Genomic DNA, 26999 nt, shown 5'->3' on the forward strand with positions numbered 1-26999 from the left:
ACAGGCGCTAGCACGCAGTTTTGGTATTTCTATTCAGGTTTCGGGGTCTTTACATGTAAATACCCATTCGGTAAAGGTTTACATTTCATACTTGATAGGGAACATGATCTCTTTATATCCACTTGTTTCTTGATATATATAAATGTTGTAAAAACATATGTACACTGAACAAAAATATAAAAACGCAACATGTAAAGTGTTGGTCCCATGTTTCATGAGCTGAAATAAAAGATCCCAGAAATTTTCCATACGCACAAAAAGCTTATTGCTCTCAAATTTTGTGCACAAATTTGTTTACATCCCTGTTAGTGAGCGTTTCTCCTTTGCCAAGATAATCCATCCACCTGACAGGTGTGGCATATCATGAAGCTAATTAAACAGCATGATCATTACACAGGTGCACCTTGTGCTGGGGACAATAAAAGGCCACTCTAAAATGTGCAGTTTTGTCACACAACAATGCCACAGATGTCTCAAGTTTTGAGGGAGCGTGCAATTGGCATGCTGACTGCAGGAATGTCCACCAGAGCTGTTGCCAGAGAATTGAATGTTCATTTCTCTACCATAAACCACCTCCAACGTCGTTTTAAAGAATTTGGCAGTACGTCCAACCGGCGTCACAACCGCAGACCACGTGTAACCATGTCAACCCAGTACTGCCACATCCGGCTTCTTCACCTGCGGGATCGTCTGAGACCAGCCTCTCGCACAGCTGATGAAACTGTGGGTTTACACAACCGAAGAATTTCTGCAGAAACTGTCAGAAACCGTCTCGATGGCCACTGGCATGCTGGAGAAGTGTGCTCTTCGGATGAATCCTGGTTTCAACTGTACCGGGCAGATGGCAGACAGTGTATGGTGTAGTTTGAGCAAGCGGTTTGCTGATGTCAACGTTGTGAACAGAGTACCCCATTGTGGCGGTGGGGTTATGGTATGGGTAGGCATACGCTACGGACAACTAACACAATTGCATTTTATCGATGGCACTTTGAATGCACAGAGATACCCTGACGAGATCCTGAGGCCCATTGTCGTGCCATTCATCCGCCGCCATCACCTCATGTTTCAGCATGATAATGCACGGCCCCATGTCTCAAGGATCTATACACAATTCCTGGAAGCTGAAAATGTCCCAGTTCTTCCATGGCCTGCATACTCACCAGACATGTCACCCATTGAGCATGTTTGGGATGCTCTGGATCGACGTGTACAACAGTGTGTTCCAGTTCCTGCCAATATCCAGCAACTTCGCACAGCCATTGAAGAAGAGTGGGACAACATTCCACAGGCTACAATCAACAGCCTGATCAACTCTATGCGAAGGAGATGTGTCGCGCTGCATGAGGCAAATGGCGGTCACACCAGATACTGACTGGTTTTATGATCCACACCCCTACCTTTTTTTTTTTTTTTTTTTTTTTAAGGTATCTGTGACCAACAGATGCATATCTGTATTCCCAGTCATGTCAAATCCATGAATTAGGGCCCAATGAATTTATTTCAATTGACGGATTTCCTTATATGAACTGTAACTCAGTAAAATCTTTGAAATTGTTGCACGTTGCATTTATATTTTTGTTCAGTGTATATTAAAACACATGACAGAATACATATTCTATAACTATGTCAAATACATTGGATTTACAGTGCTTTCCTGTTTTTTTCTTAGCTGTAAACAAGTTCCTGAGTCATGTTTTGTTTCTGCATGCTGCTGTAAAATTTCTTTGCCCTTTAAAAAATGCCCATCTCAGTGACGTCACACAAAAAAAAACATTCAGTGACGTTCAATCCCTCCCCATATCTAAAGATATGCGTTTACACAATCACGATCCTTAAAGGGTTAATGACCAATTCTGACTGGAACCTGTGTTACAGGTTTTCAGCAGTGAACATGAGCTCTTTTTCAGAGACAAAGATGAAGGTTATGCTATGGAATGCAGTCTTGCAGAATGAAAACATATCTTCTGGTGTTAAAATCTGGTCATCAATAGGGCACAGCTTATTTTTGATGGTTTTTCTCTTGGTGGCAAGATTGGTGAAATTCTACTGTTTTTTTTGTTTTTTTTTATGACCAGCATAGCCATCACTGAACTAATGATTTTGTTTGGGCCGGTTTTTCCTTCTGTTGTCGGAAGAGTTGGGATTGGCAGGAGTGCACAGCTAATGTTGAAAAGAGATTATGGTCAATGCTCAAAACCCAGGACAGAGGTTAGGGTTAGGATTGGTCATTAAAGTTATTGTATATAACAACATAATGCCTCTTCTATTCATATACTGTGCAATTTGAAAGAAACACATGCTATTTTAAAAGCATGACATCTTGTACTACTCTCTAGGTTAAAGACATCGCTGGTTGCAAGCCGTGCTTTCAGATAATATTGCACTTGCTTGGTCATTTCACCAAGAAATTGTTGGCTCATAGCTTTTATATCATTTCTGCTTGTAGGACTCAGTTAAATTTATTAAAAACAATATCCTATCAAGGTAGTCTACTTTTTGCAGTACCGTATATATTTTGCCTTAAAGTTAATTGTCACTTGCCTACTGAAATGGTTTTAGAATCTCTTTCATGTTTTCTTCATTCTAACATAAGCAACATTAAGCAGTATTTATGTTAGTAGCGTGTGTATGAATGTGCTTGTTTCAAGGCTGCCCCAGAACAGAAGATCGCAAAGGGCTTCACTGTGACCTATGATGAGCACATGCATTTGTTATAACCCAATGCAATCAAATAACCCAGCCTGCTCATGCATGTTGGAAAAGAGAGAACAGGAATAGGTACCATTCTAAAGTCAGACACTGATCAGTTATTATGTGCTAATTAAATTGAAATGAAGGTATGAAGTAATAATCGGATTCTCCAGTCTTGAACAAGCACTCTCCTTGGATTTGTACCAGATTCAACTCAGTTGTAAACATGAACAAAGTGGAAAACTAGATCTGTGACATTCAGTCGGTAGAATCTGGTGAAAGTATGATGCGTGGCCTGTACTGCAGCATTGCAAATGTCTGAGACAGCTGCCACCGGCTCTGGTACCACGAGAAGTGGTGTGCAGGTGAGGACCCGAGAGAGCCACAACAACTGCAAGCATGCACTGTTAAACAGACAGGGGCTGCAGATCTCCTGCTAACTAGAAAACTCGTGTAGTCTTTATTGGCAGTTACACTAAAGCAGACACATCAACGGCATAAGGCAATAGGATTAAATTCCGGTCAAAAAGGCTCCTACCAAATCAACTGCACAGTGTAGCTGAAAGTCCTTAATGCTGGCAGTGTCTCTGGTGCAAAATGCTGTCTGGACAAACTAGGCTACAAGTGTGCTGGATTTCTGAAAGTAAAAGAAAAGAATTAAATAATTATATGGAAAGGTGCTCGCAAGAAATAATATTGATTCTCGTAGAGCCGAGCAGCAAGGCAGAGAGCGTAAAACTTATCCGCAGAAAGGGGCAGGAGAGCCGCCTGCTTCACACAGCACACAAGGCCACAGTGGGATATAATCAGAACCTAGACTAAAAGAGAATGGTATGCTTAATACTAAAATGAAATTATTTCAGAATCAAGAAATATCAACTTCTCTCTGTAGTTTTGACTGAATGAAAGCTCACTCCTTGCTCAGGCAGGCTGAAAGAAATGTGTAAATAGCGGGGTTCCGAAAAATATAGTGTTGCACATCCCCATGTGTTGCTACAACTGTTTAAATAATGTGCCTGTAATTTTTTCTTTTCATTTGTTAATATCCTGACAGCTTTTTACATGTATAACTTGTCTGTTTTCAAAATGTCTGCTGTAGTGCAATGATTATTGCCCACATTGTCAAACAGGTAACACAGCCATACCTATCAATGATGTGATACAGAACTGAAAACTTTTTTTTTTTTTTTTTATTAAAATAAATAATATAACATGATATTATTAGCTTAATAACATTCGGACTGTAAGATATATCTCATTTGGTAATGGTTATATTTCAGTGTTACAAAAGAGTCCAAACAAGTATGTGGCTTATCCTGGTGAGGTATAGATTGTTCAAATTATTTTCTAATAACACTGTGTAACAAAAAAACTTTTTTTTTTTTTTGTTCCTGGGTAGTAAGTGTTATTTCCTAATTGCTTATGCCTCAAAAGTACAGAACATGGCTATTATTCCCCACAAACTTTGCTTTTGTGACCAGGACAGTGATATTTTAAAATATCACTATTTCCAATGGGAAAATGGGCAAATGTGTGTCTTTTCGTTCACATAAAGTCCGAAAAAAACAACATATGAATCCAAATTAACATGTATTTATACTAAAGTAATACAAAGATGACTACAAAAGATTTAGAAGTGAGTAGTTTTTTGAGATTTACAATTATACTGTATTTACAGTAAATCAAATCTTTTGTAGTCATCTTTGTATTACTTTAGTATAAATACATGTTAATTTGGATTCATATGTTGTTGTTTTTTTCTGACTTTATGTGAATGAAAAGACACACATTTGCCCATTTTCCCATTGGAAATAGTGATATTTTGAAATATCACTGTCCTGGTCACAAAAGCAAAGTTTGTGGGGAATAATAGCCATGTTCTGTACTTTTGAGGCATAAGCAATTAGGAAATAACACTTACTACCCAGGAACAAAAATTGTGTTACATAGTGTAATAATTCTAATATAAATAGACACCGATTTTGTTCATTCTGTTTTTGTTTTCTGGTTCAAAATCCAGACTTGATGTTGTTTTTCAGTCCAGCAGTTTTTGTCCAACTCAGTGATTCCATCTGAAGAATGATTGAAGCAGACCATTTCTTACTGTAATTGATAGCTTGGTATGGCAGGCTGCATTACCACCGGCTATAGAGTAATCTATTTCCGGAAGAATGATCACAATCTTTTAATATCATAACTCGCTGTATTTTTGCAACCGAGATGTTCTTTATGTAAATACAACAAATGTCAGTCTATCAAAAAGTGTATAAGATGGAATTCCTGATCCCAGTAAGCAGGTTTGCGGGAAAATAAGAGCATAAAGAATGACTTAAAGACTTCAATCATGTCCCCCTGATTCTTCGTTTTAGGCAAAATAGATTCAGTTCTTTCCATCGTTCTTCAGTCCTTTAAGTCCTGGGATTAGTCTGGTTGCTATTCTTTGGACTCTCCATGGCCGTAATGTCCCTTTGGTGTTGTGGTGACCAGAATTGGACACAATATTCCAAGTGTGGTCTCACCTACTTACTGTTACTTTTTGATTTGCCTTTTTGATTGCATCCTGCACTGTGTGGTTGCTGTCAGTGATGAGTCTATTACAAAATTAGGTCTTTCTATTGATATTTGCATCTTAGATTTTTTGATTGGCATGTAACACTTTACATTTGTTGACATTTGAATTTCATTTGCCACCATTTTGTCCGGTTTTGAACACGGTCTAAATCTTTTTGGGTTTTTCTTTTTGGCGGTAAGTGTGTCTGCCAAGCTTTGCGCTGTTTGCAATTTGAAAACTTAAAGTTTACTTTCTCAGGGGATCACCTGGGGTTCAATAAAAAGAAGTCGACAATTGTGTTTTTAAACTCTACCCATTATATACAAATAGGATGTATTTTATTGTGTGAAACATGGCTCTAAAGTGTGTTATAAGTCAAACATGACTGTAGTTTATTTTGTATTTTGTTGGTTTTTTAGTTAATATAGTATGGTAAGGTAACACTAAACACAACGGTCCTTCCATTCATATTTAAATAACTATGAAATGCAATGCCCCAAAATAAACTAGCCTGGTTCATTACAACTGATCATTTTCCAGTTGATGGTGTGGTCCCTGAACTTTAAAAACAGAACAACCAAAGATGTGCATTCAGAGTTGAGAAAAAAATGGGTCAGCTTTACAAGAAGAAATACAGACACTAGGCCCAACTGGCTGCTTATGGCTTTGTTTCATTAACCACATTGCCCATAGCAAAATGTAGTGCTGCAGCCGTTTCTTTAATATCATGTGTATTGCTTTAGAATGACAGAATCTCAGTGGTTTGTGCCACACCTCTCTCAATCTCTCCACTCTCTTGCAGGAAATGCCAGAGATGAACGTGACTTGGAGCAGGGAGGGGCCACAGTCACATCGCCGTGGCAACCGAGAAGGGTCTGCTCACACCCATCATACAGGATGCCGCCAGCAAAGGAGTCCAAGAGATTGCAGCTAATGCCAGGGTAAGACTGGACTGCCGAAGAGGAGTGGGGAGGGACATGAGATTTCACAAACTCACGTCTTGCACTAATTATTGTGCACATTATTATATGTTTTATAACCTACATTTTATTACCTACATCATCTTAGATACAGCTTGTGGAGACATGGTGTCAACAAGGTACTGAGCTGTTAACATTAATCATACTGCACATCTATCAGATTGTCCTTGTCTATATTGGCTTATTTGGACGGCACAGCAAAAATAGTCATGGACTAAACTTTCATGACGCACATTTGTTTACAACCATACATTGATGCAATCTTCTCTTCTGATTTATTGTATCACATATATGGCATGGTTAGGTTAAGCTGTATCTTAGTTTGTTTATTTCCCTCTTAGGCCCAGTATAGATTATCACTCAATACAACAGCATCTAATTTGTTAAATGACATACAGTGAAGGTTAATACACCTTTTTGCAAACTACCTGCAATATCTAGTGAACTATTTGCAAATTCTGAAAAGGTTAAAATGCAGTGTTTCCTTTCAAATACAAAATGTAACATTACCAAATGAGATATAACTCTTAAATCCTGAATTACCCAAGTACTTGTATCAAAGCTGCTTCTTTTAGAGCCCCATCTGCGTCTCCGTTGTCTACGCCCCCAGGAGATATCAGTGACCATCCCAAGGGGATCAGTGTCATTTTTCTTTCAGCCTGCATGAGAAAGGAATGAGCTCTGACTTTTCAGTCAATACTAGAGAGATAATAGTAATTTTGCTTTAATATTAAGCGTATAATTCTATTTTAACCTAGGTTCATGTTAAGTGCCACCGCAGCCTTGTGTGCTGCGCGAAGCAGGAAAGCAGGGTTATGATAACTGCAGTGCTGTAATAAGACATTGTTTTGTATGATTACCATTTTGTGTTTTTATATTTTTCTTTTACTTTAATTACATTTATTTTCATTAAGCTTATAACATAAACGTTAACACTTTAGTTTAGGGATTCGTTAGAAGTGGTTATAAACAATGGCAAAAATATAAAATAAGTGTACTGCAAAAACAAAGCAACCCCATACAATTGGTGAGACAGACACACAGGAATAGAAAGACAGACAGAATATATCCGTTAAAAGCGATTATAAACAATAGGGCAAAAAACAATGAAAAAATTGTGTAATAATACTCGTATTGTTTCTATTCATATTCTATGATTGTTAATAGCATAATTAGTAACAGTTTTATAGATTTTGTTTATAATCACTTCTATCGGATCCCTAAACTAAAGTGTTACTCTATAAAATGGCACATGCAGTGCTACCTGGATATTTCTCTATTTATCTTGCACATAAAAAATTGGGAAGTATTTACAACAGTAAAGGGTCCTTATACTGTGGTTTCATTTATAGTCAACATAGCCTGATTGTGAGTTATCAAATCGTAAAATATCGTGGGAGCAATTTGTAACTTACCGTAATTATCAGAATATAAAGCTCTGTGCATTATGAGCATGACCTGAGCAGTTTCATTTAACACCCATTGTAAAGCTCTCTTCTAAAGCACTCATCTGGTATGCTAAGTAATGCTTGGTAGGATCAGTCATACTTTAAACTGTGTTTATATATACTATCTTATTAATGGACCGGTCAAGCATAAACCGTGTACTTGTTAGAAAGTCAAACAATCCCCATGTAAAATCTTTTGGATTTAAATTAATTTTTTCTTAAACATAAATAAAGGCTAAATTGTAAAATGTGCTTTTGCCAACAGCTACAAGAAAAACAGGTTAGTAGTCATGTAAGTTGTGTCTTTGTTGATACACATGTAAACATCACTCGGGTACACAGCAGCCCTGGTATATAACTCACATCTTGTGTATAGCATGCTGTAAAGTGTGCATAATATTGGAAGAATTACAGTAAAACAGAGGAGCATTTTCAACATAGTGCTTTTTGTCATCAGTGCTACATACACCTCATTTCACTTGTATTACAACCCAGATTGGTGTGGGTGAATCTTCTAAATCCTCTACCACAGCAGCTGTTTGTGGGTTGTTCTTTTTGTGAGATATGGTTGCATGTGCAAAGATTTTCCATAGTCTTTGAAACATATTCCATATTCTTTGTCTTCAAGAGATAAATGGTTGAAAGTATTATGGTCTCCGAGACAAATAATTACATCCCTTTGGAGCTGGCCCAGAGTAGTTTAGTTTAATATACTGCTGACAGCATACGCGATTACAGGCTCAAAGTGCTGCTGGTGTGTGGCTCAACAGCACAATTACTCTGAGTTATTCAGTTTTTTATTGCTGTGTGGTCATTGATCAAAAACACTAACATTTCAAGAGAAAATGTAAGTATTACGAGTCATTGTGCCTTACATATGTTTGAATCTTGAATGCTTAACAGATATTATTAACAGGCTGCAATATATATGTTTTAACACATTTCAAGGAAGAGAATTCTGGTCAAGAACCACATAAGGAATGTTAAAGAACAGAAGGAAAGAATTACTCAAGGGTAATTGTGTGTTAAATGGGCCAAAGGTGACTGCTTGAAAGCTTTATGAGAAATGGATAAATCCAAGCCCCTGGTCAAACACAGTCTTTATTCATCTAATCTTCTCTTTATATTAATAAAGGATGGGACTGACAAGGGATTTAACATTGCAGGTGCTTACATCAATATGGTATTCTGTCAAGTTGCATTCATTCCTGTCCAAACGGTGTGTAACACAAATATCCAGATCAAATGAGAACAACATTGAAATTGGTTTCATAAATGAGAAAGTCACAGAACTCCTTTTCAGTAGAATAAATATTTCTTTTGGAATAGATCTTTCATTTGGTGTGTGTATATACGTGGCATTTGAAGCACTTAAAGTGTAGTACTAAAGTCAATTTTGTGATTTCCTCTTTACTTTGTGTTGAAACATGGAACAAAACCATTGATAATTGACAATGCCTACTGGCCTTTAATAATACCCCCAAGCATCCCCGTTAAGGGAGTTTGCATGACTTTGCCACGTACTACTGTTAATATCTCATAAACCATGTAAGCTGTCAGCTTAATGTTTTTAGTGTTATGGGTAAAATCTAAGCTCACTTTTCACTTTGACCTGTAACCTAATATAGCTGCCAAATGGGTGCATGTTATTGTTTGGTTTCGGGAATGATAAAGACCTAACTCATCAATGTATCGCCATCATACTTGTACACATCTGTATTTTGTGATTCTCTAGGTCAGGGTTGATTCAATAAAAAAGTAACATTCTCCTGACTCTGCTCTGTTTCTCAGTGTCAAGCCATGTATTCCTGCTATGACTTCCATATTGATTCACAAACCAGCTTCAGAGGAAACAGTTGGAAATTAAGTGGAGATAGACTTAGAACAGAGGGAAGGAGCCACTTCTTCACACAGTGTTGAGGGCATGGAATCGGCTACCTAGTCATGTTATTGAGGCAGTTGTAAGCACTTGGATTCTTTAAGACCCAACTTAACAAAGTTCTGAGATCAATGCTAAGAACCAGACGAGCATAGATTGACTGGATGGGCTCCTTTTCATTTGTACATTTTTTATGTTCTTGTATTGCCTTTTGCTACAGCTGCATTGGAACAATACACTTTAAGTTACTGTCTTAGTGTCCGATACACAGCTGTATGCTTTGAATGTCTTACTTAAGTCCCATTATTTAAGTCCCATTACTTGTAAAAATTTAGCTTTTCATTGCCTCATTGTTAGGGGTCTACCTAATTTGCGATTTTACGAAATCGTGAAATTGAGTGGTCACCATAAAATTCACCACTTTTAGGGGCCAATGCATACCGGACAAGTACGGAGAAAAAAAGAAACCTTGTTTAAATGAACTACTGCACAACGCAAGAGACACAAACTATGTATCTTCCTTCTGTAGATAGCCCCTTTTTTATTCCTTTGCTGTCCTATGCATTTAAGCAAGAAAACAAACAAAAAAAAGTCCACAAATAGCATTTACAAAAAAAAAAAAAAAAAATTATTTTTAATTAACATTGTTGTTTACTATTCAAATGAGAAAGACGTTTTAATCAGTCTATCAGTGCGCCTTTACTGTTTTTCTGTGACCTGTACTGTGCTGTAGGGGGTGCATTGTTTTTATTTAGGTTGCTAAAATCTACTTTTCAGCATTGGAGGTAAAATAGTAGGAATGGACGACAAAAAAAGCAAAGTATATTTGGGCTGATGATCGTTTCAAGATATTTCCCAAAGAAACTGTACATGCAGATTTAGGTAATTGTTTTGCATATCTTAATGTGGCTTTGGAGAAAATATGATCGATCACTATTTAGCTTCAGAATCACACATTAAACAAAAGGCTACTTCAGAGGCTGCTGAACAGAATGTAAAATAAACAGCTTTCAGAAACCACACTGGAAAGTCTGGGCAGACAAAAAGTATTCCTGTCTGCAAGTTAAATCGGTACTAATACGATCTAGCACAGCCACCTCGCTTCAACCTGCTGCTTACTTTTTCGCAGTTGGAATTTTAGACACGAATAGCCACGTTTTCTTTGTTTTGACTCGGTACTAATAAAATATATTACTGGATGGGATAAATAACATGACAACGAATGTGCTGCATACATTGCTTTATTAAAGTATGTCAGATGCTATTTGGTAACCAAGTTTTGGTGTTGTTTCTGATCGAGTTCCACGTCTGTATAACTTGCCAAAGCTTTGCTTTAGCAATTTAGTGGATGCAGAACGTGCAGTCTCAATGTATGGGCAAGTCAACTGCAGGGGATGCTGCATGCTTGCCTTTAACAAATGACAGCACTCTGTTTTAGTAAGGAAGCACATACCACTATTTTAGGCTTTGTAGTATTCTGAAATACTGTCTACTCAGGTGTATTTAATGTATAAGCAGGTCTGCGAAATCCTAATTTTATTCAGCAACCTACCCGTGAAAAATACGCAAATTTACCGCAATTAAAGTAGACCCCTTATTATGTTAACCTCTGGCCAGTCCAGTGATACAAACCACATTCTTTGACACCTGGTCTTTATAGTTGGTATGCAGTTGTATTCTGTCATTCCCTCAATAAAGTTCCATTACAGATATTGTGTAGTAAAAAAAAAAGTAAAGTTCCACTGCCACATCTCTTTAACCTCAATAATTTCATATTTACAAACCGTTCAGACAGGTATGACATGCTCATTAGAGTATTGTTCTGGAGTGCTTTGTTTTTGTTCACTGAAACGCCTGTTTCTAGTTGTCCTTGTTTTTTTATTCAAAATTGTTATTTGCGCTTATTTATTCTGTATATTTAAGGTATATACGCCCTACACTAAATTGTTTAATTTAATTATTATTATTTAAATATTCAAAAATCTATCAATCCTGAATAAGGTGAAATACTAGAATTATCTGTTTTTTCATAAATCCCTGCATTGATATTTATTATTTTCAATTTGAGAACAACATCTCATCATAAATTGTAAAGTGATGAGCCCGGCAGTGTGGTTCAGACAGTGGTGCAACTGAATAATTAAATCCCTACATTATGTATGCGGTTGTCCTTTCCATTAGCTTTGCATTGAGCAAGTTCTGAAATTACATCTTGCCTTATTCATGGTTTCTAATTCTGTTTCTTCACAATCCAGCCTAGTAATAATTGAAAATCTGAAACTAAACTATGAGAAAGTGGTTTAATCTACCTTCACTCTGCAGAGAGAAGCCACGGCTAGATTACCCTAGTTTGCCACAACTACATGTGGTTATCCCTGAATTACCCATCTCAAACAAAAAAGTGGTTGATGCCATCCAGGCAGATTCCCTGGGGCCGGTTTTTCACAACTTTTAGTCTCGGTAACTGATCTGGATTTTGTAATCCTATATTTTGTTTTCGAGATTACTTTTATCTGGATCGTTAGGTTTTTCAGAAAATGTCACTGCCGGATTACATTTATCCAGATAACAAATAATCACAATTACGAAATCCAGTTTTTTGTAATGGGCTAGTTCTTAATAGTGTGTAGTTTTTTATTTTTTTTTTATTTTTTTTTTTAAGTCATAAAGCTGAGGAGCTGGAAGAAGGTAGCACTGTTAAGCAACTTTCTGTAGAGTATGGAATTGGTGAACAGACGGTTCGAGATTTGAAAAAGAACAAGGAGGAGTTGATTTCCTACGCGAGTAGTTCATCTTCAAGCGGGTCTAAGAGAAAACCAATGAAAAAGGCAACATATAATGATTTGGATAAAGCAATGCTAGAATGGTTCAATCAGGAAAGATGTGAAGGTACGCCAGTGTCTAGTCTTATTGTGCCAAACAAGCAAAGTTGCTTTTTTTTTTTTTTTTTTTTTTTTGATGTGCTAGGAATGGAGGGGGATTTCAATGCGTCCTCTGGGTGTCTGACTCTCTTTAAAAAACGACACGGCATCCGAGAGAACAGCATTCAGGGGGAAAAGTTAAGCGCAGACCTGTCTGCTGCTGATAATTTTCGTGAGGATTTCACAAAATTCATTGAAAAAGAAGGGTTCCAACAAGAACAAATTTACAATGCAGACGAAACCAGACTGTACTAGAAATGTTTGCCAACAAAGACCATGGCATTTGAAAGCGAATGACATGTTCCAGGCCAGAAAAGAGATCCTAACACTTATGTGTTGTGCAAATGCAACCGGTTCACATAAACTTAAAGTTTGTGTAGTAGGCAAAGCGAAAAAAACACGCTCATTCAGAGGAACTGAAGTCTCTAATATGGCGGTGGATTATTTTAATCAAAAATCGGCGTGGATGGATCATGACTTTTTTAAAGAATGGTTTGACAAGAAGTTTGTTCCCAGGGTCTGCAAGGACCTGCGATCAAAAGGCTTGCCAGAAAAGGCTGTCCTGCTGCTGGATAATGCCCCTTCTCATCCTCACGAAAGTGTTCTCAAATCCGAAGATGGCAACATCATTGTAAAATATTTACCACCGAACGTGACTTCTGTCATACGGCCTATGGACCAGGGAGTGATTGCATGCATCAAGAGGAATTATCGAGCTGGACTGTTTAGAAAAGCATTTTAATGAAGGAAACTATTTAAATCTTTTTGGAAGAAGCTGACAGTTGTGGATACAATTTATGAAGTGGCTAGAGTATGGAATGAAGTGAAACCAGTTACAATGGTCAGATCATGGAGAAAAATACTTCCAGAGGAAAGCGATGAGAAGAGATCGGCGAGGAAGAAATCTCGGCCGTAGCCCTGGCAGAAATAGCGCAGCAAATGGAAGGCGGTGAAAATGTCGATGCTGAGAATATTGAAGAGTGGCTAAACAGTGATAGCGATGCAGCTGGATATGAGTTGTTTAGTGACGATGACATTGTGAAACGTGTCCAAGGACAGACCACCAAGTGAATTGAAAGTGAAGAAGAGGAGGTGGACCTAATTCCCCAGTGTGGTGTTTCTCACAGTACAGCCCTCACATGTGTTGAAACACTGCTGGATTATGTTGAGCAGCAGGATGACTCATCCTTGAATGACAAATCATTTCTATGAGTGCTACGGACAAATATTAGAAAAAAGGAAAGCCAATCAACGAAACAAACAAGCATGACTGACTACTTTAGGAAACTACAAAGTAAGTACACACTTTTAGTGAATTTTGTTATTATTTGCATTATCCATGTTTTCGTATTATCCATGCAAGCACTCCCTCTGGATCACAGTAATTGCGATTGCATTACGATGTTTGCACAATATAATCCAAATTAAACATGGAAATTACCAAAGTTTTGAAAAACCAGCCTCTGGTCCTGTAAAATTCAGGAATCAATCCATAAACGAAGGTGAAGGTCAAAGCAAACAGCACTTGATAAGGGTTTTCTTTTATACCAGCTTATGGATACCACTAAGTCACTAAAAGTCATACTGTAGCGCTTGGAATAAGCACACCCTTTTACAAATTTTAGAAGCATTGTGGCATGCTGTACACAGGATGCAGTCATGTATGAGGTGTGCAGTTAACATGTGTTATCATAAAGCGCAACCTGCTTTAGTACTAACTCGAGTTTTGTCTTGTAGCTGTCAGCAACACTTAGCCTTTATGTTTGAGAAAAAAATACATCTAAAACCAAATATTTTATATGGTGATTGTCTGACTTTAGAACAAGTGTACCATTTCTGCTTAATTGACCTATTGATAATATGCCATATATAAAGTATAATTGAGCCTTACATACTTGAAGCATCCCTAACCTTGCACTTTGACCTGTGATCTAACAATTGTGTGACATACTTATTTTCTTCCATGATGGTAAACTACATATTTACATTTATTAGCAATAACTGGAAACTGTATTATAGTCATGTGACCATATGATGGCTTTTACAATTAAAATCAGACAGTATGTCTCATGCAGAACCCCCTGTCTTTAAATGGTCCAAGTTATTTCAATAATTCCATTAATCTTACCTATCATGCACTTCACTATGGAGATCTTACATGTTTGTTGTTGTTATGTTAACACTAGAAGGAACAGAGATATACTCATACCTAGAAGCCCTGCAGCAGTGTTTGTGACTGCTGTATTCAAAACACTGTAAATAGTATAACAAAAGGAAAAAGGGACAGATTTTTTTTTTTTTTATTGAGTACGTTACATAAACATCTGAACAACCGAAGCATATATAAGTGTCCACTGCCTGCAACTGTTCTTACAGTGTAAGTTCAGGTGCAGTATCCTCCTTCTCTTCTTCCACTTCTTCCACCTGTGGGTGCCTGTCAGCTGTTACTGCCTTCAAAAGCTCTGCATCTGTAAGCTCACCTGCCATCTCCTCCTGACTATCATCCACCATGGCCTCAAACTCCTCTGCTGTGAGATTGTCGGGAAAGGCAAATTCGGCAAGCGCATTTATATAACATGCTCCACGCGGTCTGTGGCAGACACAAATCATCCCTTTCTGAAGCAGTTGGAAACAGCGACCCAAGACTCTTTAACTAGGTGAAGTGCATCAAGAAGCATTATCTTTTTCACAGCATCCATTGCTCGCAGCTGTGGGTCAGTATCCAGACAGACAATAATGTGTGCGTTGAGACGAGAGCGGTAGCCTTTTAAGTTTTTAATTACACCCATGTCCATCGGTTGCATGACAGAGGTCGTGTTCAGTGGAAGAAACTGCAACACAATGTGAGACAGTTCAGTGTTGCGTGGATGAGCTGGGCAGTTGTCACTTAAAAGGCAAATGTGAGCATGTAGCATTAGCTCCTTGTTCCAATTTTTCAGCCACTCTATAAACAGTGAACTTGTCATCCAGGCATTTCCAGAATTCCTGTAGATCACAGGAAGGTGCAAGTGATCTTTTGGAAAACAGCAAGGGCTTTTACTTTTTCCAATCACAAAAAGTGGGCGCTTCTCTGTCCCATCCCTTTTGTTGCCTTATAGCCTGGAATTAAAATGCATTAACATAGTTTTCATTTATCAACACATCCTACCCCACAAATTCCAAGTGAAAAAAATATTCTAGAAATTTGTGGAAAATTAATTAAAAATAAAAACTGAAATAGCTTGGTTGGATGAGTGTCCACCCCCCTTGTAATAGCAATCCTAGATTAGCTTAGGTGTAACCAATCGCCTTCAAAATCACACACCAAGTTAAGTGGCCTTGAATCACATTTGTAGTATGCAAAAAAACACTTGGGAGATTTTGTAGCCATGTGGCAAAAAGTTTTGTGGTCTGACAAAACTAAAATAGAACATTTTGGCTTAAATGCAAAGCATTATGTTTGGCGCAAACCCAACACAGTGCATCACCCAAAGAACACCATCCCTACTGTGAAGCATTGTGGTGGCAGCATCATGTTATGGGATGGGGATGTTTCTCATCAGCAGGGGCTGGGGCACTTGTCAGGATAGAAGGGAAAATGAATGGAGCAAAGTACAGAGAAGTCCTTGAGGAAAACCTGCTGCCCTCTGCAAGAAAGCTGAAACTGGGACGGAAGTTCACCTTTCAGCATGACAGCAACCCAAAGCTCGCAGCCAAAGCTACACTGGATTGGCTAAGGAACAAAAAGGTAAATGTCCTTGAGTGGCCCAGTCAGAGCCCCGACCTAAATCCAATTGAAAATCTGTTGCATGACTTGAATATTTCTGTCCATCAATGCTTCCCAAGGAACTTGACAGCTTTAGCAGTTTTGTAAAGAAGAATGGTCAAATATTGCCAAATGTAGATGTGTGCAAAGTTGGTAGAGACCTATCATCTATGATGTACATATTCTTAAATTCTTCTTTACTATAGGGCCGGTTTACATAATTGTAAAGGAAACAATCAAACCAAGAATGTCATGCTTAAACATGATGGCATTTAGGCTTGTGCAGAGAAAAACTATGGTTACGTAAGATGTATGAAAACAAACAAATCCTTATGAATGAATTGAGCTGTGTGAATTGGAAGGTACTCCCTATCCCAAAAGGCTCCAGCACTGTGGGTAGGGCTGCATTCCCATACTGTTCTCTTGTTCCACAGAATGCAGTAACATCACCAAGACAGTCTGGGAGCTTTTGCAGGGCAGGGGTTTTTGTGTTTTATATCAAGGGTTTCAAAATATTATGATTGTGATTCACAAAATGACAAAGGAAATGCTTCCTTCTTAACCTTGAAGTCAATGTCATTCAAGCATTTGAAGGTCAATATATTAATTTATTTCTGTTTTGTTGGCTGCATTGTGTATTGAGATATGGAAAACTAGAGTTCTTTGCATGCTTCCTATAAACTGTTTCAACTAAATATTTAAGCCCAGTTTCTAATTCAGTTTATTTGTATACACTTCAGAGTTACGGACACCTTGGGGGTGGAGGAAGTCTGAGAACTAGTTTTAAAAATGTATTTAATAATCTACACCCTCAGTTTGGCGAATAATACAGTAATGCAATATTCACATTGTCATGGTTCTAAAGTCTTTAAGACAGTACTATAAATGGAAAAAGGCGACATTTTCAGTTATCATTGAAATTGTAACTAGCAAAAACACAGGAAATCATGGGTTAACATAGTGCTTGTTTTTATTTTATTTTAAACACAATGCATTCATGCAGCTTGCTCAGTCATTCAGCCTCCTTGGCTTAGAAAAAGTGCTTTGTGCTTTGTTTAAAACTAAAATGTTTCTAGTAAAATTGCCCATACTTGCCCCTACTGCTTTGAAATCTGCCTCACCTATTGTGACAGGAAGATAATGATTCTTGTTGGTAAATCTCTCTCCCGACCTGTGAGGGCGCTAAGTAACAGGAACAGAATACTCTGGACTACTTTACCTGCCAATGTTCCAAGGGTTAAAAGGAAGTCAGTTATATAGAAAAGGGGCAGAGCTTCGGTACACTAACTCATTGACCCGGAAGGAGTAGTGGCTGCAATCGTTTACCAAGGAGTCATGAGTGACAGTATAAATAGGGATCAAAGCAGTGTAATTTGTTCCTTTGTTTTGGTTATTATAAAGTGGCCCTGGAAGGACCTGTGTTTTGTGAAAGTAATCATCAGCGTTTGTTTTTTACTGTCTATTTGTTACTTGTTATCACCAGACAGATAACACGTTCCGCAGCTGTAGCCAGAGGCCAGCACAAACCTGGAACAGCACTTAATTTGTATTACAGTAAACTGCATTTGTACCACAATCACTAATTCACGCACTAAAGGGACTTGTGTATGTGTTTTATGTTTAATGTGGGGTTACAATAAGGGACTATTATTTTGGGATGAGCCTGGGAATTATAAACGTAAGTAATACACGCAGCTGTATTACATAAAAGCATCATCATTTACTGTTTGTTTCGCTGTTAGGCACTGAACAAAAACAAATAAAAACAAAACTTTGCACCTGGATTACAATTGTCTGTCTGTCCTTTGATCACCTGCACCTGCACACCGTTAACCACTTTGCCACACCTATGTATGGATGCGTTTGTTGGTACAATCATTGTGCCTCCTTCATGACCTGCACAATGCTTATAACAGTGCCTATCTGGTTGCATTTAACGCATGGTGGAGTGATTGCATATTTCCGGCTCAAAGTGGAGTGTTGGGTTGACCGGTCAGTTTGTAAGTTTGGTGTTCATAACTCATAGGTTCTACTGTGTATAAAATGGTCACATGTTTGAACATACTTGACTTCCATTAAAATATTTGCTAATGTAAATGATTAATGTTTACAATTGAGAATCTAACAACATAATTTCAATTTAGTGATTGCAGTGCTGTGAGAATGGGCTTGAATATCCTAATGGGATAGAAACAAGTGGCCTGCCTGTCTAGATGTGACTTTATCAGGCTCAGCTGTCTATTTGTAAGAGGCTGTGTGGTCTAGTGGTTAAAGAAAAGGGCTTGTAACCAGGAGGTCCCCAGGTTTATATCCTAGCTCAGCCACTGACTCATTGTGTGACCCTGAGCAAGTGACTTAACCTCCTTGTGCTCAGTCTTTTGGGTGAGACGACGTAAGTGACTCTGCAGCTGATGCATAGTTCGCACACCCTAGTCTCGTATCTTGTAAAGCACTTTGTGATGGTGGTCCACTATGAAAGGTGCTATATAAAAATATTATTATTATTATTATTATTATTATTATTATTATTATTATTATCATAAAGTTCACAAGTGGACCATCAAACGAGAGTTATCAAGCTACTTTCTGTAGTTTTAAATACTATATGTATGGACAAGGATGTGCATATCTCTTATAACCTGGTCCGCTTTCTGATATTATGAAAGTGCAGTTCACAATGTTAAAGTACAGTAGGAGGTTCAGATTTAAATGTTGTTTATTAAAATTAACAATTTTATAAGTAATAAATAACAATGTATTTTTTTTTTCAACTGGTTATTAACCTTGTAATCCCCTTACTAATATTAGGTTGATATTATTTAAAGGGTATTTACTTAAACAAATGACCTGCATTTTCTAAAAGCAAAGCTCTGGTGTTCTGGGGTATGATCAGAATGAACATGAATTCACCCTACTCTTTTGTGTATATTCTGATTTAAAAAAAAACGTTCAATATTTGTCTAAATTATAAACAAATCCTACAAATCCAAACATCTAATGGACCTTGTATTTCTTCTCCTGTAGTCCTAGAGTGCGGGAGACCCAGACTCAGTTTGTCTAGTGTAGTCCTTACACATTTTCCAGTTAAAAGATCAGAATTCACATTGAAAAATGGCTGTGGCCAACACTAGTGCATAGTGATTTTATTGTGTATCATACATTTTGGATGCTTTACAACCAAACAACATAGAGGAGAACTGTAGAAAATATGCTTTGGATTTTTAGACATTTTCAGCTCTTTTGGAAAATCTTTCTCCAGTGCCAGGCGACACCAACTGTTCTAGGCAGATCTCTCATGATTGTTATAGTTGGGATGCTGGTAATTAAAAACATCAAATGGAGGCAATTCAGTTTGTGTGGTTTCTACTAATGTGAGTAGGTGAGCATGTAATTATAGAACATTCTGTTTGTATTTAAATGTAATTCCTCAGAGACTGAGTATTAAAGTCTGACGACATGCATAGAATAGCTACGGCATACAGTATTAACAGGAAAGCAATTCATTAAGGCATGTGCTGGTGGCCATTTTGAATAGCCTAAAAGATTAATTGGTTTAGTATGAAATGTAGTTCTGTATTTAAAATTTTTTTAATTAAAACAGCACTTACTTGCCAGAAATAGTGTACATTTAAGGCTGTGGTTGTAGGTTTTTGTAAGCTAATGTATATATTCTGCTTTTGGTTTTAAGAAAATAAATTAAACCACTTGCAGTTTTCTATAATATTAAACATTTTGATCACTACATCAGCCTTTTAGTTGTTCCTAAAATCTAAAAAACAACCCGAAATTCTAAAGTCCAAATTGCAAAAAGAACACAAGGTACACAAGAAATAACACACAACAGGGTGATCCAGTATGTTCCATTGCCCACATGCTTGGGTAAACGGACTAAACCAGCTGATTACATATTTTGAAGGCCCAACAAATATAACTTCAGGAATGAACTGTACATCTATAAGACCACTATTCAAATAATGAAAAAATAAAAACAAAACCATAAATGTACAATTCAGCTACCGTAGTCCCATGATTGTTTCTGGCATGATTTTGTTGTAGTCATTATTTATGCAGAGATTCTGATGGGAGCATCCCATTGGCTGTGGCGCTACTGAAAATCGGGGCTAAAATAGTTGGGCATAATCTGTACCTGAAGAAGATTTCTACTCTGCTTTATAGCCCCAGAATATAGGGCCGCCTGGAATTGGATCTGAACTGCTTTTGTTGGGCTGTCTCCTTAGTCATTGGCCCAGAAAGCTCGGGACGGAAAGCTGCTCCCACAGGAATACCAAGGCGGCTCATTCAGGTAAGCTGGGCTGAGAGGAACAGTATGCTTAGGAGAGGATTATTCTAACTAATACCGTATTTCAGTGGAGAAACTAAGTGTAATGTTTTTGTAATGACAGCCTTACATTTCTTGTACCTCTCTTTGACCGAAGGCTGCAATATTGCAGTCATGATATTTTGGTTTCCACATGAAAAAGACTAAACGTTTTCTTTCAAATACAGTACACAGCTGATTCTCTCACTTAAGTTCCATTGTGGGTTTTGTGCAGTAAACATAAACTGTTTCACTGCTACATTTTACCTTTTTTCTGTGATTCTCATTCATTTTATGTCACTTTCACAAATCGGTCTACTCCCGGGATGCTTTATTTGTTCTAGTTCTCTTTGTTTTTATCAATTCTAGCACCAGGTAAGGAGGATTGTGAACTCTGGCTGAATTATGTGTACTGTTCAGCTCCCACAGCCTCTGTAGATCTTAAGGACAATAATAAATATCAACAGGAACATGACACCCAGATCTTCAAAGCTCATTTTATTTTTAATTTAATATCTGATCACTAGCACGATCAGGTGCCGCCCCCCATTTACTATTAACAGTAGAAAGTACTCAACTCTATTGAAATTATTTTAAAAAACTGTCTTCATCCAACAGTAGAGTATGACTAATTATTATATTAAAAGAGAAAAATATAAAATGAAAATAATTCAAGCATGTCTTGATATAAACAATTTAACTTTTTACTAATAAAGGCAATAGAAAATCAGGAAACAGAGTACAACAGTTTTTCTTTTTTTTCCTATACATAGCCATCCAAGCCCTATTGTAAATGCATTAGCCATGTCATCCTCTGAAAACCAAAAGAGGGGGCATTGTTGGTTAATATCATCCTGCCAGTGTCAATAACCTTGGGGCTATATTTTTTCATAAGATTTTATTTTTACATGTATTAAATAGTAATAAGTATGTCAATAAAGCATGAGGGATGCCTCGTCTCAGATAGGCAACTCCAAGAATGACCAGTGTTTATGTTTCCATGGAAACAGCCCTTCTTCACCATTAGGTAGCCCCTTAGTAAAAGAAAATGCACTCAGACCGTATATTCTCCATCTTCAGATTTATATTTCAAGGCAATGAAACCGAGCAGGATTAGGTACAGGGCCCTGGAAAACTATTCCTTTGATCAGTCTTTAAAATGTTATGAACTGTAATTTGAACCGTGTTACTGATTAAAAACTATTGATTAAATTGGCACTATTAGTCTGGAGAAACTAATCAAGGAAACCTGAACAAAATGTTAATTCATATTTTAGTTTGCATTTTTGAATATTATATTATGAGTGTACTCAAACTGATATTTTTTTTTTTGATCTATCAATTTACTATAATCTTTTACTGCTATTTAAAAATATATATATAAATATATATATATATATAATATGATAGAGATATTACTTAATATTAAAAATGATATATATCTTTTAGAAATGTATGATACTGCTATTAGATAAAATAATAAAAAATATATATATATATATATATATATATATATATTTTACTGCTATTAAATGATATATAAATTATATATATGCTATATTAATTCATAATCGATATAGATATATATAAATATCAGTATATATTATATAGATGTCATATATATATATAGGCTATATATATTTTTATATATTAATAAAATATTTTCATTACAGTTCAAACAATAGTACGTCATTTTAAAATTATCATTTTCAGTACAATCAAACAATGTAATACTGATCAAAAACTGTCTACAGGTCTCAAAGAGTAAGTAGCAGCATTCCAAAAGATATTCATTGTTAACATCCTGGCAGCTTTTTACACTTCTAACTTAAGTCTGTTTTCAAAATGTCCACTGATAGTGTAAGGAGAATTACCCTCATTGTTAAACAGGTAACACAGCAATAACGATCCATGATGTGGTACAGAACAGAAAAGCCAGAGCACTTTAGGGCTGCTACGATTAAATTGAAAATCGATTTTTTTCAATCAATTCTATTCCTTATTGTATACACCGATATAAATATTGGATAATTGATTTAAATAATTACATTTTTGTAAAGTGCAAAGTTAATTAACATTATTTAAGTTTTTCAATGAAACTGCACTGAACGTCCCAATGGGCGTGCTATTGTAAACTATCATATGATTTGCTAGTCCCATTTTACCAGTTAATCAGTTTTGAAAGTGCTTTGTAAGTACGCACCCTCTGTGTATTTGATGTAAACAAAAAGCATGCCGCCCTTGGATCCAAAACAGGATGACAGGCTTTTATTCCTGGCAAACAACATGTAAATAAATTGTGCACGATGAAGAAAACTGACTGTATATAGCTTGTGCTTCTTTGGAGTTTCAGAATGAACTGTTAAACCTGGGAATAATACAGTTTTTTTACAATGTATTTTTCAAACTTGGCTGCGTGCTCTGTCTTTTCCGGATTGATGACCACATCTAGTCGATGTAAGTACCACAGCTTATAAAACTAGTGATGTGCATTTGGGAGGTTTTTGGAATCGGATGTGAACTGGGTATCTCATTGGAATTGGGTATTTTGAGTCCGATTCTGGTTCCCAAACTATTTAGAAAAACATGTCTGTATGTTAATGTGTGAGCAGAAGGAGAGGGGAGGCATATTTTATATACATATAAACAAGCACTAGTGCTACAGTTCTACATCAGCATAGAAAACATTAGAATCGCAGAACAAAAAATAAGTCAAACTAAAGTCATTACAGCCGCAATCACAGTAGTCCAAAACAAGTACAACAAATCACAAATATATAGTCTAGCTAAGTGTGTGTTTTTCGTGCCAAAAAAGTATGTGGGTGGTACAATCATCGATATTAATTCGAACAATTATATTTTGTGTCTCCAATTAATTAATTTCTATTTGGAGGCTTAACTGACAGCCCCAGAGCACTTGTTGTTTTTATTTTTTTTATTTATTTATCGCTCTTCCTGCATTGATTTAGAGGACAGATCTCAAACCCCAGTGCACTTTAGCAGACATTTTGAAAAGATCTTTGAAATAGACTATGTAAAAAGTTGTCAGGATGTTAACAATGAATGTAAACATTACAGGTACATTATTTAAACAGTTATAGCAACACGTGGAGACTCATAACGCCGCTACTTACTCTTTAAGAACATAACAGGAAATGTTGTGAAAGATGGTTGTTGTGTACATGTGGTATATACAGGTATTCTTCATGTCTCTTCCTCTCGTAGCATCTCTAATCTGGGGATGTTTGGGATCAGCGGCTTCAGCGCAGTGATTAACCCCCCACATCCTGGCAGTGGGGTACTCACGGCCCAGCGCATGGCACTCATCTGAATATTCCCGGGATAGCTTAGAGAGGAATAACGTGAGGCGGGGAGGAGGGCCATGTGTCATGCTCAGTTTACTTGATGTAATAAAGTTCCAAACCAATATAAAGGGGGCTGATAAAGTTGGTTGGCCACTTTGCACTGCTGTTGTGGAAAAACCTGTGAAATCTCTGAACATCCTGCATTCTAGTATTTTCAGTCTTAACTTGATGTAAACTATCCTTTTGGTGAATGTGTGCGTCTTAAGCAGTTAATGATATTATGCTGTAGTCCCAGAACGCTAGTTGCATTGCTTGATAGTCACCGTCTATCTGTGTTCATAGGATGGGTCAAAGGTCGTGCAAAATGGACACAAATTGGTGTCCTTGTTCTTTTAAACACAGCTGAATGCATCTGCATTGAGCACTATGAATATTACCTGAGAAGAAAAAAAGGGAGTGACAATGTTGCAAGACTTTTGGTCCACCCTCTGTGTCTTTTTTTTATTATTATTATTAAGATTAACACTGTAATTACTATACATAGTATGTGTTATAGCAGACTTAAATTTGGAAAATTTGAAATGACATCTGTGGCTTGACCCTACTTGGTTTTTGTAAATGGTTTTAATTTTCTTTGGATGATATTTGGCTGATCTCCTTTCTCATCACAATAAAACATCCCTGTTCTTTTTGTGAATGTGGTTCCTGTTCTCATTGCGTTGAGCACACCCTCTGAAACAGAAAACTTTATTGAGTATTTCTTGCACAAATCAGAAAGAATCCATAACCCCAAACATTCTTTAGTACTATTGTAAGAAAGAAGGTTTTGAAAAACAATATATTGTTTCTCAATGGCGTTCTATGATTAAGGTATTTGCCCAAACATTTGTTTTTATCTTTTCAGTATTACTGAAGAAAACCTGAATGTTACACTGACCAGGGGAGTTGTGAATGCAGTCTGTTACAAAAGCTTTTTTTAAGACCACAGAATGGACAATATCATTGTCATTCTTGATTTAATTATTTTGTGTTCTGTCCATTCCCTTTGTGCTCTTGTAAGATCATTTTCAATGAACACTGCTCCAGGTGGCTAATATCTTATGTCATAATTCTGCAGTAAGTATATGTTTGGAAAGGATGAGTGCCTATAAAATGGGAGATTAGGAAAATGTGCTGTTTTGACTTGTATTTGAACCGTTAATGCAATATTTTTGGAACCCAGCTATAATTGCAATATATGAAGTTGTACTCTGAAAACTTAATTACTAACTTTAAGCCAAGGGGGTATCAGTACATTTTATAACCATGAAAGCTTTTTTCCCATAAAACAAACGTTTGATGCGCTGCAACAAATTAAAATTCACCATTGAATTACTGTTTTCAAAATATCAGGTGGCTGATTTCCCACCTTGTGCACACTTCCTTTACAGTTGTATTTCCTCAACTTACCCATTGGAATTCTATATGGAGAGCAGTGAATGGACTTTTCACAGTTGATAGAACGTGTGAAAACTGCTGTGGACCATAAGTAAGTAAGCATGGTATATTGTAGCTTTGTGTACTACACATGTTTCTAGTTTATTGTACACCCCATGTGTTGAAATATTTTTTATTTTGTGAATGCCTGTGATCATATCAACATGATTGTTTCGTACATACTACTTCTCCCATCGATCTAGTGGTCCAACACATGACTGGATACTTGCCATTGGTATCTAAGTTACACAGCAAGCTATTGTGTAGAAGGGAAAAAGGTCTTGGTTGTATCAGAGCTATTTATCATTCTGAGCTTCACCAGCTGGGAATGACATAATCACGACCACACATTTTTCTGGGAAATATGTGTCAACATTTTACATTTATTTCCTATTTATTTTTCTTTTGTGCGATGGTACAGCAGCTTCGCTCCATCATACTGCCTGCTGGAAGTCTCATTCATCGGGATACTGTGTTGTTTTTGTCTGGTCCCCCAAGGGTATCCTTTATTTGACTGCATCACAAAGCTGGTGCTATCTCCAACAGGTGGGATGAGGTACTGCATAAGGGATGCAGCTTTCACACCTCCAGCTCTGTTTAACTTCAAGAGGTTCAAAGTGATGCTACAGGGAAAGAAAGGCATTTCTTCGCTGCTCTGGGATATTATCCTACATGGTTTATGTCTGAATATTGTTTTGTAAATTATTAAAATGAATCTATTATAATTGAGAGAAATAAAGTATAACTTCCTGATAACCCAGTTAATGTTATGTGTTATGCTTCATTTTTCGTAGTGTTTATTAGGAGGGGGAAACTGATTATGCCACCCCAGTTTACAGCAAGAGATGGGGATTATACCACCCCAGTTTACAGCAAGAGATGGGGATTATACAACCCAGTTTACAGCAAGAGGTGCTCCATCCATAAAGAGCCAGTATCACGTCTTTATAAATTATAATACCTGTCAATGACTTTTGGGACCCAGAATGAACATTCTTTTTTTTAGAATTATCATCTTCATACTGTCATACTGTATTTTTCTAGATTTTGGACATCCTGATCCTCTGTAATCCTGTTGCAAATCTTTGTGAAGAAATTGTTATCACACAGCATCAGAACAAATAACAGAAATGTATTTCTAAATATAAAATTAAAATACAGTATATACGTAACTTTACAAAGAATCGCTGATAAAAATAGTGAAATCTCACTAGTGTGCAGTGCTGTCCCTATTGCTCAAATGATAAAGCATTTGCTTAGAGTCAAAATGCCCGGGTTGACAAAATGCATGATGGCTGTTCGTAAGCTGACGAAATAACAAATGGCCACGCCTGTTTGAAGGGTTCACTTCCGCAAGGAACTTTTCTGATTATACTCTTTAGCCATATTTTTTGTTGATTTTGTAAAGGCAGTTTTATAAAATAGAAATGTTACCTCCATTATGATACTAAAAAAAGTATTCATTTTTGTACATTTTTAAAATCTCATTAAAAATGTCACAACTTTTTACAATCCTCAAACAATGAAGCAATTACAAAAGGCAAATACACTGTTGGTTGTGACTGATGATTCAAGCCTTTTTGGGGGGTTGCAGTTTTATAGAGTCTAATCAAAGAACAATTTAGATGTCAAATGAAATAAAAACGCTACGGATACATAAAACCTTTGAGCAGTAAATGTTGGAA

At 36.8% G+C, this 26999-nt stretch overlaps 1 protein-coding gene across 3 annotated transcripts in view; it reads left to right on the forward strand.

Moving 5' to 3' along the window:
- Positions 1 to 23908, forward strand: part of LOC121330311 (pyruvate dehydrogenase protein X component, mitochondrial-like) — a 78355-nt gene extending 54447 nt beyond the window's left edge. Inside the window, exons 7-9 of one of the 3 annotated variants that reach the window (XR_005951848.1) lie at positions 6045 to 6183; positions 20392 to 20518; positions 23759 to 23908. Coding sequence is in view for 1 of the 3 variants with exons in the window: in XM_041276734.1 (XP_041132668.1) it covers positions 6045 to 6176 (132 nt within the window). In the remaining 2 variants the exon portion in view is untranslated. Of the gene's footprint in view, positions 1 to 6044; positions 7269 to 20391; positions 20519 to 23758 lie in introns of those variants that run through there. The other 2 variants (XR_005951849.1, XM_041276734.1) reach the window with 2 other exon arrangements.
- The last annotated feature ends 3091 nt before the right edge of the window (positions 23909 to 26999 follow it).

Source organism: Polyodon spathula, chromosome 17 (genome assembly GCF_017654505.1).
Source record: "Polyodon spathula isolate WHYD16114869_AA chromosome 17, ASM1765450v1, whole genome shotgun sequence".
Classification (NCBI taxonomy): Eukaryota; Metazoa; Chordata; class Actinopteri; order Acipenseriformes; family Polyodontidae; genus Polyodon; species Polyodon spathula.